The 12,670-nt window shown below is 38.5% G+C and overlaps 2 protein-coding genes across 2 annotated transcripts; one reads left to right on the top strand and one right to left on the bottom strand.

Moving 5' to 3' along the window:
- Positions 1–246: 246 nt before the first annotated feature.
- LOC306830156 (arsenite methyltransferase) lies at positions 247–4,367 on the top strand. The gene is made up of 10 exons (XM_079353433.1): positions 247–430; positions 784–914; positions 1,395–1,545; positions 1,624–1,760; positions 1,872–1,941; positions 2,015–2,096; positions 2,197–2,328; positions 2,600–2,742; positions 2,916–3,041; positions 3,195–4,367. Exons 1-10 carry the CDS (start codon positions 395–397, stop codon positions 3,270–3,272), a joined length of 1,086 nt encoding a protein of 361 aa, XP_079209559.1. The 5' UTR covers positions 247–394; the 3' UTR covers positions 3,273–4,367.
- Positions 4,252–11,328, bottom strand: aifm4 (apoptosis inducing factor mitochondria associated 4). Its single transcript, XM_079353432.1, has 19 exons — positions 11,153–11,328; positions 10,479–10,563; positions 9,922–10,031; positions 9,475–9,584; positions 9,104–9,148; positions 8,916–8,997; positions 8,510–8,622; positions 8,242–8,328; positions 8,065–8,156; positions 7,771–7,901; positions 7,432–7,547; positions 7,258–7,329; positions 6,797–6,860; positions 6,542–6,618; positions 6,203–6,320; positions 6,011–6,109; positions 5,849–5,924; positions 5,662–5,766; positions 4,252–4,671 (listed from the first exon to the last, which is right to left on the bottom strand). The coding sequence occupies exons 2-19, from the start codon at positions 10,559–10,561 to the stop codon at positions 4,641–4,643; spliced, it is 1,611 nt and encodes a 536-aa protein (XP_079209558.1). The 5' UTR covers positions 10,562–10,563; positions 11,153–11,328; the 3' UTR covers positions 4,252–4,640.
- Between the last annotated feature and the right edge of the window lie 1,342 nt (positions 11,329–12,670).

The following is a 12,670-nucleotide window of genomic DNA, read 5'->3' as shown; positions in this document are numbered from 1 at the left end:
AGGGAGCTAGTTATTACAGTCCTTTTAAGCTTCAGAATGCATATATTTCTCATTATTTATTTAGAATATATATATTTATACAGTTCAACATTTTAACTAAGCTGTCCTTTTTGTCCCTTTGTACTTCAGCGAATGAACGTTTATGTACATTATTGTTATTATGTATTTGTATTTTTCTCACAGCTATGTGCTGCAGCTACATGAGACTAAAATATCACTTTTATTCTGAAAATTAGTACCGGAAAGGTAAAGAGGGAGGATGTGTTTTAATAATTACAGTCTCAGTTTCCACGTTCAAACCAAACCAAACAAACCACAGACTGTAAAAGGACAGCCGTACCATTATTTTCCACTGTCACGTAATTTGTGAGACGCAGAAAGTTTGATCGACGTCATGGACGCTGGTGACGACGTGAGAGAAAACGTGAAGGTACGTCGATGTGGATCAGAAAGTTCAACCCCATCGCCATGCTGAGATTATGAACTTTGAAACCAAGTTACCTTTAGATTAAATAACTAATATTGGTCAACGCTATAGTTACTAACAATTAATAAAAAAACAACAACAACAGAATATCAAGGAAATTATTTTCTACCAAGATATTGCCTTTAAAACAACTTTTGGACAATATGTTAGAAATATTTAGTCTAATTAAAGGACAATTTCTCATCTTGGTTTTTGTTACCTGGACCGGCACTATGTGTCAAACCTAGTTATTACAATGAATCTAAAATAATGTAAGGAACACTTGTGTGATTACTCTTCTGTCATCATGTCCATAGAAATACTATGGCAATCTGCTGGAGTCCACTGTGGATTTAAAAACAAGCGCTCCGTCCTGCAGCTTGTCCTGCCGCTGGGTGAAGAGTGTCAAAGATGCACTGAGCCTGATTCATCCGGAGGTGACAAAAAAGTACGCTTGCAATCATGCCTCACCTTCACTTTTGCACCATAACGCAGTTTTAGCAATCCCCGACAAACTTTCTTTTTTTCACTCCCCCACACAGTGCACAAGTTCCTTTAGCGCAAACATTGTCATATGATTTCACCAATCAAGTCTCAAAATACTCAATGTTCCACTTGTTTTCGCACATCACTACTTTTTTTACTCAGAAGCGTTGTTTACTTAACACACACAGGACACACAGACAGGACACTGCTGCTTTTAGCCGACAGATTGAGTAATTAACAGCTTGAATTATTATTTTATTGCAGGACAACACCGTTTATACACTCAATGACTACTTGTGTAATTTTTTTTATGGTGTTGGCAGGACACACTGGCTTTTTGTTCAATGATAAAGCTGTCTACAAGCCGTTTTCATGAGATTATGAATATTAGAATAGGATTGATTTCAAAGTCATGAACCTGCTCCATCAATATTTTCTCCAGATTCTTCGGCTGTGGTCTTCCCTTTCCAGCAAAGCTTGAAGGCTGCAGAGTCCTGGACCTCGGCAGTGGCTCCGGCAGAGACTGTTACGCCTTCAGTAAACTCGTTGGACCCACGGGACATGTGACAGGGATCGATATGACTGAGGAGCTGGTGATTACACTTGAATTACACAAATGATATGGCACTTGAGTTGGTTTTATAGTAAGTGATTAAACTGTGTTTCTTTAGATCAAAACCTCTCGTCAGTACATTGATTATCATCAGGAGAAGTTTGGCTATAAAGAGCCCAACGTCAAATTCCTTCAGGGATACATGGAGAAGCTCAGCGAGGCCGGCATACAAAATGACTCAATGGATGCTGTGCTGTAGGTGTAGAATAGGGTTATGATTCTGCATGATCTGCCATTAGATTTCAGTGTCTTTTTTTTTTCTTTTTTTACTATTAATGTGGAACACTTTTTCTAATTTATACCCAGATCCAACTGTGTCATCTGTTTATGTGCTGATAAAAGAGCAGTGCTACAGCAAGCCTACAATGTCCTGAAGGTTAGTGGGAAGAATATCAACACCGATGTGTTTTTATACAGGAGAACATACTGTTTATGGTTCTTATTCACAGGAGGGAGGTGAGCTGTACTTCAGTGACATGTACGCCAGCAAAGTCGTTCCTGATCACATGAAGCAAGATGCAGTCCTCTGGGGTGGAAGAACCTTTTATTTACAATATCAACAAATTATATATCAATCCATGCAGTACTTACAAGATCTTCAGTTTCAACTTATCAGTTTTCTTGCCTATAGGTGAAGGATTGGCCGGCTCGCTGTATTGGCTGGATTTTATTACATTGGCCCAAAGCGTTGGTTTCAGTACTCCACACCTTGTTTCAGCGACCCGCATTGTGATCTACAACAGTGAGCTCAAAGAAAAAATAGGTACCTAAATGCCGTTGAGTTCAGATGATGTGAGAGGTTGCGTTTTATTCTGCTTGGTCGGCTTTTGTTTTTTTTGCTCCATTCCCAATTGTTTACGGTGAGAAGGCAGATTTAGAAGGCAGAATAAACACCTAGCTGTGGGAGTGTCACCCGCCTGGGGAAGGGGTTAGTGCCCTTTTCCTAGACAGGCTAAGCTAAAAAAAAAAAACATGCTATAGTGTATTTTTCACAATGTTTGACCTTTAACTGAGTCAGCTTTTTATTTTTGCAGGCAACATCAGCTATGCTTCTGTCACTTACCGACTCTTTAAGCTGCCAAAAAATGCGGTTCTAACTGCAGCGACAGTGACCTATAAAGGGACTGTGGCAGATTTCCCAGATCAGCTGGACTTTGATTCTTCTCTGAGCTTCAAGGTAAGACAAATGTTAACATAAAATAATAAGTTTATTTAACTCGAGAGTTTACTAACCTGCAGCTTAGTGCACCATTTAAACATTCTCAAAGAGGTGTTGTACATTGCATGCATGCCATAATAAAAGTCTTTAATGAGGTTGTAAATATCAGTGTTCACTTTTGTGCCGTGCAGACAGATGAGGCAGTGGACGTAGATGGAGAGATGGCGGCAATCCTCCAAAGTTCCCGTTTCTTTACGGATTTTCAAATCCAGATGTCAGCTGGACCAGCTGAGTCCAGCTCAGCTTCAACACAGCAGGTAGACACGATTCTGAATGCTATTGTTGTAAAAGGTATTTTGTATTGAGTTTTACTGAACGAATAAGTCTTTGTTGAAAGTGTTTAGGGTTGGCTTGTAAAGTATCTATAGATTTGTTTCATCCTCTGAGTGACTTCTTTTTTTCCCCCTCAGTACTGCCACCTCAATCCATTTCTGCTGGCTGACAAACTTGGATCCTCAATGAATCAATGTTCCAAAACAAGCAAATAAATATGAAACTGCATCCTGTGTTGAGGACTAAGTATAAAATATAAATACAAATCTAATGTTTTTAGTAAAGGTAAGCTGATTTCGAGACATTTTAGATGGATCATTGTTGTCACGTAACTTTCTGATGCAGTTTCAGATTTTTTTTAATGAGTTATCAACAGAACATTAATATTGTAATGATTTTTGTAAAGGCAAAAATACCACATTTTGTACTAAATGCTAAAAGTTCAGTTAGATGGAACAAGGACGCCACAACAAAGCTTAAACAAGTGCAAACAAACATCCAAACAGATCCTGATTTTTAAGAAAAACAAATGTTTAATCATGTCTGAAGAACAATAGTTTGCATTACTTATAAAACTATTCAAAAAGCAACAAACAGAAATAATAGCATTACATACGGCACCAATATTCATTACAGTAAATGCTATGTCAGTTGTCTTAAAATTCTATAAAAGATCGAACTTTTTTTTTAAAATAAGAGCTTCCAACGAAGTGAACAAGTAAGATGTGTGTCTGTGTCTAGAATAAGTGAAATGACAGACTGAACTGGGCTACACTAACAGTTTAACTGTAAACATGAATTATTGATGAAAACATTCTTGGTATTAACAGTTTAATTTTTCTTTTTAAGTGCACTGTTCTCACCTGCCTCTCTATTGAAGATATGAACTATGATACTCAGAGTAGTGAACATGGAGTGTGTGTGTTTTCTATGAATTAAACTTGATGAACTGATTAGAATAACATGTTATTAAAGTGTAACCATGCTGCACTTACAATTAAATCCACTGTGAATTGAATAAGAAATCAAAAACACCTTGACAGTATTTGATCGGAGTGCATGTTTGTCTTTTGTTGTGTTTTGTTGTAGCGGTTGTGTCAAACCCATGGTGGTTGGTATGAATGGTTGTGTGGTTATGTTTTAATGGAGCCAGTCTATTAACATGTCATGTTAAACTGTTATCTGTTTCTGTGTGCCACCTTGTGCCTAGCTTAACATCTTGAAAATTAGCCTGCTGGCTAACACCGACACATTTACAGAAATGTTGATTCATGTGCACTGTCCTTTAAATAAATGAATGACAAATAAGAGTCTAAAGTGGTAAGAGTTTAAGCCCAGAATGAGTCAGGTTAAACTGCTGCAAGTCTGATTGTGAGTGAATTAAACATATGTTCAGTGAGTGCATAAAATAAAGCAAGATCAGAGCTCTGATAAGCACAGAAGTCTGATTTACTCTTGGGCACTTAGAGGCAGTGAGGGACACAATCCAATTGGTCAATATTTAATGAAGTGAGGCTTTAAAAAGAAGACGATGACATCCTGCGTCATTGAGAGATGTGACTGGATTGAGCAGATCTCACAGGTTACATCTGCAGCCACTTCAGGTCATCAGATCTAAACAGTGAGAAAGAATCAAAGAGAAGCAAGAAGGATATAAGTCACAGCCTGGGATTTGGTATTTTCACATTTTATATAAAATAAACCTAAATTCCTTAGAGTTTTTTAAGCTTGTTATAAGATAAACTGAAATCAATACGAAGGCCTGTGCTAACATCCGTCACCAGGTCAACGTAAAAAAAAAAAGTCTGTTAACAGCATGCTGCTAAGAAAGCTGTCATTTGAGTTTTTCATTACAGATATTTCCGAGTTTTTTTTTTCTTCATCAAAAACACTTCCATTGAATGCAAAGAGCAAGGCAACAGAGCGATAAGATGTTTCACATTGTCCCTAAGACTGACCAAAATAAGTTTGACACAGCATTTTGTGCTTTTGCTGTTCTGGGTCAATCTCAACACTTCCATGCGTATCAAACACGGTAAGCAGCTTATTTTATTGAAAGCTCTAAAAATGTACTTTACACTACCTGCTGCTCTACGCTTGTAGACAGGAGGGGACGAGCTGGTGAACATAGTGCTGCCAAGGAGAGCAGGTATGACTGAGAGGATTTGGATTTAAACTCACAAGTTTGACAAAACTCTTATCTATAGCTGCTAGATGTATTTAAAAAAGACAATTTTGTAATGGTTTGTCATAACCAATGCTAGTGCTATCTGCATCACTTGTTTCTGCTGCCCCCAAGTGGTTAAAAAAAAGAGCTAACAGGAAATAAGAACTCCACATTTCAAGGTTGGTTACACATTTTGACTGCACCCTATCAAAGTGACAAACATCAGGTTAGATACATTACCAAGATGGCGGCTTGGCACATCGCAAGGCCAACGTCTCCCTATTTGATTATTGCACTGCTAGTGAGAAACCAAACCTCATTTTGTTACTTTATACTTGTATCTCATCTCATCACATTGTACTTAATGTTTTTGTCCTACATTCAGATTGCATACCATGGCCTGTGTTGAATTTGTGTGGGTGTGGGAGGACACTCACTGAGTCTGAGCCTTTGTTACAATCTGTCCAGCTGCCATCATCTCTGCAATACGAGCCACAGCTGGATCGAACATCAGGCTGGCTGCCGCCACGACCACCTCATCTCTGGTATTAAAGGAGAAATAAAACCCTGTTGAAATAATATTCAGTCATACTCCGTAGTATCAGTGGTTATGTTGATACTGACTTGATGTAAAGGGCCAGAAATGTCCTCTCTTCCACTTTGCCTTTAAATATGATTTCTGTGTATCCTTCTCCATAGCCTAGAATGAGGAAATCGAAAAGGGAATTGAGACTCAGTTAAGACTAGCTTTAAATATTCATAAAGGTGACCTTTTCTCATAAATACCGGTGTATCTGATACTCTTCCCAAGCAAAACAGTCCAGAAAAAGGGGACTGATTTGATTTCGGTTGGCTTTTTAAGCATGTTTAAAGCAGCTACTCTTCCTAAAAAAGAAAAGAAAAAAAAACAAAGAGAAAAATTAGATTGAATCAAGGCATTCAACTATTTTCTCCCATTTAATTTTCAAAGGCTGTTACCCTGAGCTTGTGACATTTGCCAGTGACCAATGTTGACCCTTTGATCCCCACGGATGGTCAGAGGGAAAGAGGTCACATCTCCAGCGCTAAAAATATCTGGCATATTGGTCCTCATGAACTGTGAAAAAAGAGGACACGGATTCAGCACAATGCCTACAAACACGTGTTCATTTGAGTCAGCCAGACACAATATGCTGAGAGGTTTAAAATCATATAAAACGTCCATGTTTGGATGTTAAGAAACAAACACAGCAAAGCTGTAAAGTCATATTCATGTTTCATTAGCAAGGTCAATATCAAAGTTCAGCTGGAGACTCTGTTCTCTGTTGACTGTGTTACCTTGTCAACAATCACAGCTTTCTTTGAGTCCACCTCCAGCTCACTTCCAGTCAGGAAATCTGTATTTGGGATTACACCTTTAAAAAAAAAAAAAAGATTGAATAAGATGTTTGTACAACTGCACTGAAAAAGAGTCTGTTCAAGGAAGCAAAATAACAAACTAGCAGTGCTTTACATCATATAAATATGAACACTTTCTCTATGATGTTGATAAAAATGTTAATCCAATCATAATAGGTAGAATAATGCAATCACCAATTCCTGCGATCACGACATCAGCTTCCAGGACTGCACCACTCTTCAGCAGCACCCCCTTCACCTAAACAAAGACTTGTTTATAAACAATTCAAATAAAAAAAACAACTTTATTTGTCCTTGGGGGGCAACTACACAATAAATCAACGGTATTCTACCATAGAATTAACACTGTTGGTACAGTACAATGTCAACTTTATTGACACTGGAATTGTCAGTAATAGAGTGAAAACATTTTGAAGGCCAGTTTAAATAATATAACAACTGATGGTTGAATTCAAATAAGCTGCCTCAGTTTCTTGGTCCTTGTAATTTGCATGCTGGCTCACCATCGGATTGTCATGTGATACTTCAATACAACAGGTTCATTGTTTTAGTTTTTTTTTTTTGCAGTATCGCCTGTTTTCCCCTCTTTCTTTGAAAAGTTAAAATGTGGGCGATGAAAAAAGAAGCAGACCTACCTTGCCGTTGTCCCCGTTGATCTCCATAACTTCGTCATTCATGTAGAACTTCACATCTTTTTCTTCCATCATCTAAATAAAACAAACTTTCTCTTACCTTTTGATACATTTGTATAAAAGCTAATAAAATAACATTCGACAGACATTCATGACTGTCAATACTGTTTTTCTTACTTGCATGCACATTTTGCCGATTTCTGGCCCCAGAGAGCGTTCATATGGAAAACTGGAGGTGCCGATCACGGCCACGCTAGCAGCTTTGTCTGATAGGAAGGATGCCACCTCCATACCTGTTGTGATCATAGAGAACAATTTGTGTTCTGCAATAACAGGGGGGCTTAATGTGTGCAGATGTGACCTTATCTTGCCCCTTCAAATATTTAAACAGCTAAGTGGAAGATGTTTGTAACTAAGGTATAAAATCATGTGTAACTCATCAAAGGCAAAAACAGACACTTGCATGAAAAACCCTTGTGTGATTCTGTTATGCCCAAGAAAAAGTGAATCTCTAACCTATGAAAGAGGTTCCTATAACAACAGCTTTGTGGCCCAGACAGGAGCTGTGAATCTCCTTGGCGTCTTCAAAACTCTGCAGCAACTTGACTCCCTTCAGGTCCGCGCCGGGACAGTTAAGCGGCCGTGCTCTGTGAGGAAAATTAGAACTTTTACTGAGGTTGCCTCAATTAAAAGAAAAGCGTTAATCTCAGCGTTTATTTATTAATGTTCCCATTGTCTTTTGCATCTCTAGTATGTCTAAGGATCCCCTCCTGTCAGAAACAGTATGTGAAAACAGGTTTTTTTTTCAACCTGCAGCCGGTTGCGATAAGCAGCTGGTCGTAACACTGCAAAGTCCCGTTACTCAGCTTCACTGCCTTCTTAGCGGGGTTCACAGACACCACCTGCAACACAAAATACATTTATAAGCAGGATCTAAAAGACTGAGAATTTTGTTCAGTTACTTTTTGAAACCATTAAGCTTCTAACCTCCTTCTGTGTCCACACTTCAATCCCATGCTGTTGATAAAAGTCACTCGACCGGAGGAGGATGCTGTCAGGGTCTGCATTCATAGCCTGAGAGTGAAAGAAAAAAATAAATAAAAAGATGACGACATATATTTAAAACATCTAAATACAAGCCAGTAATAAAACAACAAAAGAAACATACACTCACTTACAGTCAAGAGGTCAGACATTGGATACAAAACAGATGAAAAAAAGGTTACCTCCCCTGTGCAGATGAATTGATTCTTACCTTACTCAGTTTGGGCTTGTCAAAAGGGGGGAGGCTGTCTTTGGTTATGATGATGATTCGACCTTGGAAGCAGTTCTGTCGCAGCGTTTCAGCACAAACCAGTGAGGCAGGACCTAATAATCACAAAATGATTAAGAGTGGTATTTTCTTTTTTTTTTTTCATGAAGAAGCATAACACTTGAGTTGACCACCATACTGTTTGTGCTTCAGCAGGATCTCTAGACCTAGACTGCCTTCTATGCTACTGGCAGGAATTCTGTGTTCTCACCTTAAATCCATATTCAGTTATCAACTTTTTGAAATACATATATGCAATACTAAAGAAGTAATGGCACATTACCCTGCCAGTTGGTTTACATGACAAAATGTAAAGATCAGTTGTGTATTTATAATGTGCAGCCTTTACCTCCACCTATCAGCAGGATGGTGTGTTTGATGTCTGGCTCAATCCTGCACATCGCCTTCACTCGCCTCGTCAACTTCAGAGACTGAGGGAAACAAAAAGCCAAGAAAAAGTTTAAAAACAGTGTTTGTGTACAGAAAAAAAAAATGTATAGTTGTGAACATTTGACCATTAAAATGGCCTTCACTTACGCTTTTGTTAATGGAAACATACACCTTGCCATCCTCAACTTTTACCTTAAAAAAAAGAGAGAGGTTTAGGCACAGAATGGGAGAGAACAGACCATAGCTCAGTAGGTTTCATGTCTTCGTATCTATTGGTGGGACGAATAAGCAACTTCTCCGTTTTGACGGCATGTTTCTGTGGACTGGATGTAAAACACAATCCAACTTTCCTACTTAATCCTATACTTGGGACAAAACATGTTTGGAGCATTGAAGTGGATATGCAGCGTAATGACCAAAAACAGAAAAGCCGAGAATCACCCTCATTGACTAATTCCTCTCAAAAAATAACTTTGAAAAAAACCCAGTTAACTGTTGATCCCTGTTGCTGATTTTACCTTATAACTAGGCAGGGAGTCCAGACCTGGAAACTCTTCTATATCTCCATTTCTGACATTGAAGCAGGCACCGTGAAATGGACATCTCACTCTGTCACCAACCAAGGCACCTAGACATCAGAGAACATGAAAGTAAAACCACTGAACTTTAATGCAAAATATTCTATATTTATCAGACTTGGCTATATTGGCTGTTGAACATGACTCTGGTTCTCCTGGAGGTCTCTTCCTGTTAAAAGTTATGTTCTGCCACTGTTGCTTGCTACATGTTGCCTTTTCTCACAGAAGATTGATGTTGGGTCATTGTAAATAATCTAACAAAGAGTATGATCTAGACCAGCTCTTTTTGTAAGTGTCTAGCTATAACATTTGTTGTGACTTGTGCTATATAAATAAAGATTGATTGACTATAAAGAGGTTGAGGAATTATAGTAGAGCAAGGCTTACCTTTAACAAGAGGTGCATTGTAATGGGAGCACTGGCTTCCAACAGCACTGTACTGACCCTCGATACGGACTAGTAGCACCTTCTGGTCCCCCACAATAACTTCTTTCATCCTTTGGAACAATGAAAGGGTAAAGGAAATAATTTCTGGATTAAAAAAAAAAAAAAAGACTTCAAGTGACTTAAAACTAGTCAAGACAAAGTCTGGAGGCAGCTGTGGGTCAGTGGTAGAGTCTCGCAAATAAAAGGTTCCTGGGTTTGATCCCAAGCCCCTGCACACATATCAACCTGTCCCTGGGCAAGACACTGAAAATCAAATTGCTCCATCCGCTGCACCAGTGGTGTGCAAATAGTGTAGTATTGTTGGGGGTGCAGGGCACTTTACATAGCAGCTTCTGTGTGTGATTGAATGAAGGAAACTTAAAATTAAATAGCTCTTTGACCCGTCAGAAGACCAGAAAAGTATAAGTCCAACTCCATTTAGCGTTTACTTTTGTCATTTTACTATGGCTTTACTAAAATAAAACTCAGTCCTGAAGCTGGAAAACATTGAACCTTACTGTCCATCTTTCAGGTCATCTTCCTGACAAACAATCTCAGTCACAAACTCCTGCCCTCCACCTGGCTCTTGGCACTGATTCATTCCTGCAACACATGAACCACATAAACCACATAATGCAAACATGACCATTGTGAGGTTGAATGGCTTGGGGCACCACTTGCTTTGTTAACATGAATCATCCTTGGCAACAGTGACATGAAATGCAGGAACCAAGGAGCTTTGTTCGTTTAAAGTAGTGTGACATACAGTATTTGTTTTGTTTTCTTTGTATTAATCATATAGGCACATATTGTGTCTATCTCTGAGGGTGTGGTGGTTCCATAAGCTCGTTTTTGTTGAGAGCTGAAAAACAGGTTTTCTAGCTCTTACAGCCTTTATAGGACAAAAGGCAGATCATTCAGCATATACATGTGTAAAAATGTCGTTGATACACCAAACAATATAAGAACCGTGTATTTAGACTTTCGTGAACTACGAAAGGATTATTTTGGCTTTAAGGTGAAATAACAATAATTGTATCTTGCAGAGAATGCAGTCTTGTAGCGAACAGTAAACACAAAACACAAGTAATATGTAAGTGGAAAAGCCCCTCAGCATCTTCAAAAATGCGTCCTTTTAGGCTCCCACTAGTTACACTAGTAACAATATTCTACTCAAATTAGTTTAACTCACTTGTTTTTCTCCACCTAGAAATGGAGAGAGATGCTGCATCTGATGTTACGGGGGGATGGCGGTGCAGAGGCAAACCTAACCTGACATAACATAAACATACGACTGCTACAAGGTTTCAATAAAAGGAAGGCACTGAACCTGCCCGCGTGACGTCCAATAAGAGAACCGTGCTGCCCACAAGCTCCTCCCCCATCAACCGGAGCCGACAAGGGAAGGAAGAGATTTATTCATTTATTTTCATTTTTACTGATCACGGTTTTTACATTAAAATGCGTTGATGCGCTGTGCATTTGAAGGATAACTTCAGATAAAGTTAGATATCAAATTTGATCTTCTTGATAAAATAATAATAATAATAATAATAATAATAATAATAATAATAGTAGTAGTAATAATAAGCCCCATACTCATGAATGGCGAAAGTGATGACGAAATAACTAATAGGAAGAATGTCGCTTTAAATATCTGAAATTCTCATTTTGACAAGGAACAATAAATTACGTATTATCCAAGGATACTCAGACCTGCCTGCATTGTGTATCGGCTATCCATTCAATTAAAAAAAAAACTGCTTGGACTTTTAGTCCCTTTCGTCAATCTTGACTGGCGATTATTGTTGTTACAACCTTGGACATGAAAGTCACACATTAGGCCTACATGTGTGGAAATAACAGAGAGGAAAAGCTATGCACATAATTCATAAAACATTTCTTTCCATTACCATATTCTGCCTATGTTTGATGGCTATTTTCAATTAATGTGAAATCAAGTTGGTCAAATAAGCGCCTAACATGAGGACAATTCTTCTCCGTCTTTATGAGCTTGGATGATGAGGCAGGGTGCAGTCAAAATGTGTAACCGGGAGGTGGTGCTGTATAATCAAATACTGGAGCAGTCATTTATGTAGCCAGACTGAATGAGAGCACACGATTTGTTTCTCCTACTGAATGAAACAATTGTGCGAAATAAAAATGTATTTATAGGTCCACTACATACTTAACAATACTGGTTCATATAGCCTATATCTTGTAGACGAGTATTTTCATGCCTTTCATAATGTCTATTTTTAGGTTACATAAACTACTGGTCCCATAACACCACGCTGTTTTGTGAACGAGTGAGCAGCACGTAATGTTGCCTTCAGGTGTACTTCGTAATTTAAAACTTTATTGTTCAAACAGTACTTTCAAGTGCATAGGCTTTTCTGAAAACAGTATCATAAGCTTCCTGTTAACAGCTTTATTTGAGAAGTGGATGAGTTAAAACTAAACGAGTGTTGAATAGAAATTAAATGTTTTGTTTTTATTCTTCAAGTTATCTTTGGATGTCTCTGCAAACACTGCATCTCCTAAAACATTTTAAAGTTGGTCTGGTAGCTGGAGAGATGCAGACCACTTCTTGAGCACTGCCGAAGCCCCATCAGCTCAGAGGACACTTTCAGTGGGGGCCACACTCTGACATCTCTTTGTTAATGCATGTCCACAGGTCCTGCTTGTGCATGGGTGTGATTCAGGCCTG

This window comes from Symphodus melops (assembly GCF_947650265.1).
Source record: "Symphodus melops genome assembly, chromosome: 10".
In the NCBI taxonomy this organism is placed as follows: domain Eukaryota; kingdom Metazoa; phylum Chordata; class Actinopteri; order Labriformes; family Labridae; genus Symphodus; species Symphodus melops.
This window is presented reverse-complemented; position numbering and strand designations above follow the sequence as displayed.

Coding starts and splice junctions, on each gene's coding strand:
- LOC306830156 (XM_079353433.1), top strand. CDS start 395: ATGGACGCTGGTGACGACGTGAGAGAAAACGTGAAG. Junction 915..1,394: donor CATCCGGAGGTGACAAAAAA/GTACGCTTGCAA, acceptor TATTTTCTCCAG/ATTCTTCGGCTGTGGTCTTC. Junction 1,761..1,871: donor GACTCAATGGATGCTGTGCT/GTAGGTGTAGAA, acceptor ATTTATACCCAG/ATCCAACTGTGTCATCTGTT.
- aifm4 (XM_079353432.1), bottom strand. CDS start 10,561: ATGAATCAGTGCCAAGAGCCAGGTGGAGGGCAGGAGTTTGTGACTGAG. Junction 8,157..8,241: donor AAGTGTGGACACAGAAGGAG/GTTAGAAGCTTA, acceptor TTTGTGTTGCAG/GTGGTGTCTGTGAACCCCGC. Junction 7,902..8,064: donor CTTATCGCAACCGGCTGCAG/GTTGAAAAAAAA, acceptor TTTTCCTCACAG/AGCACGGCCGCTTAACTGTC.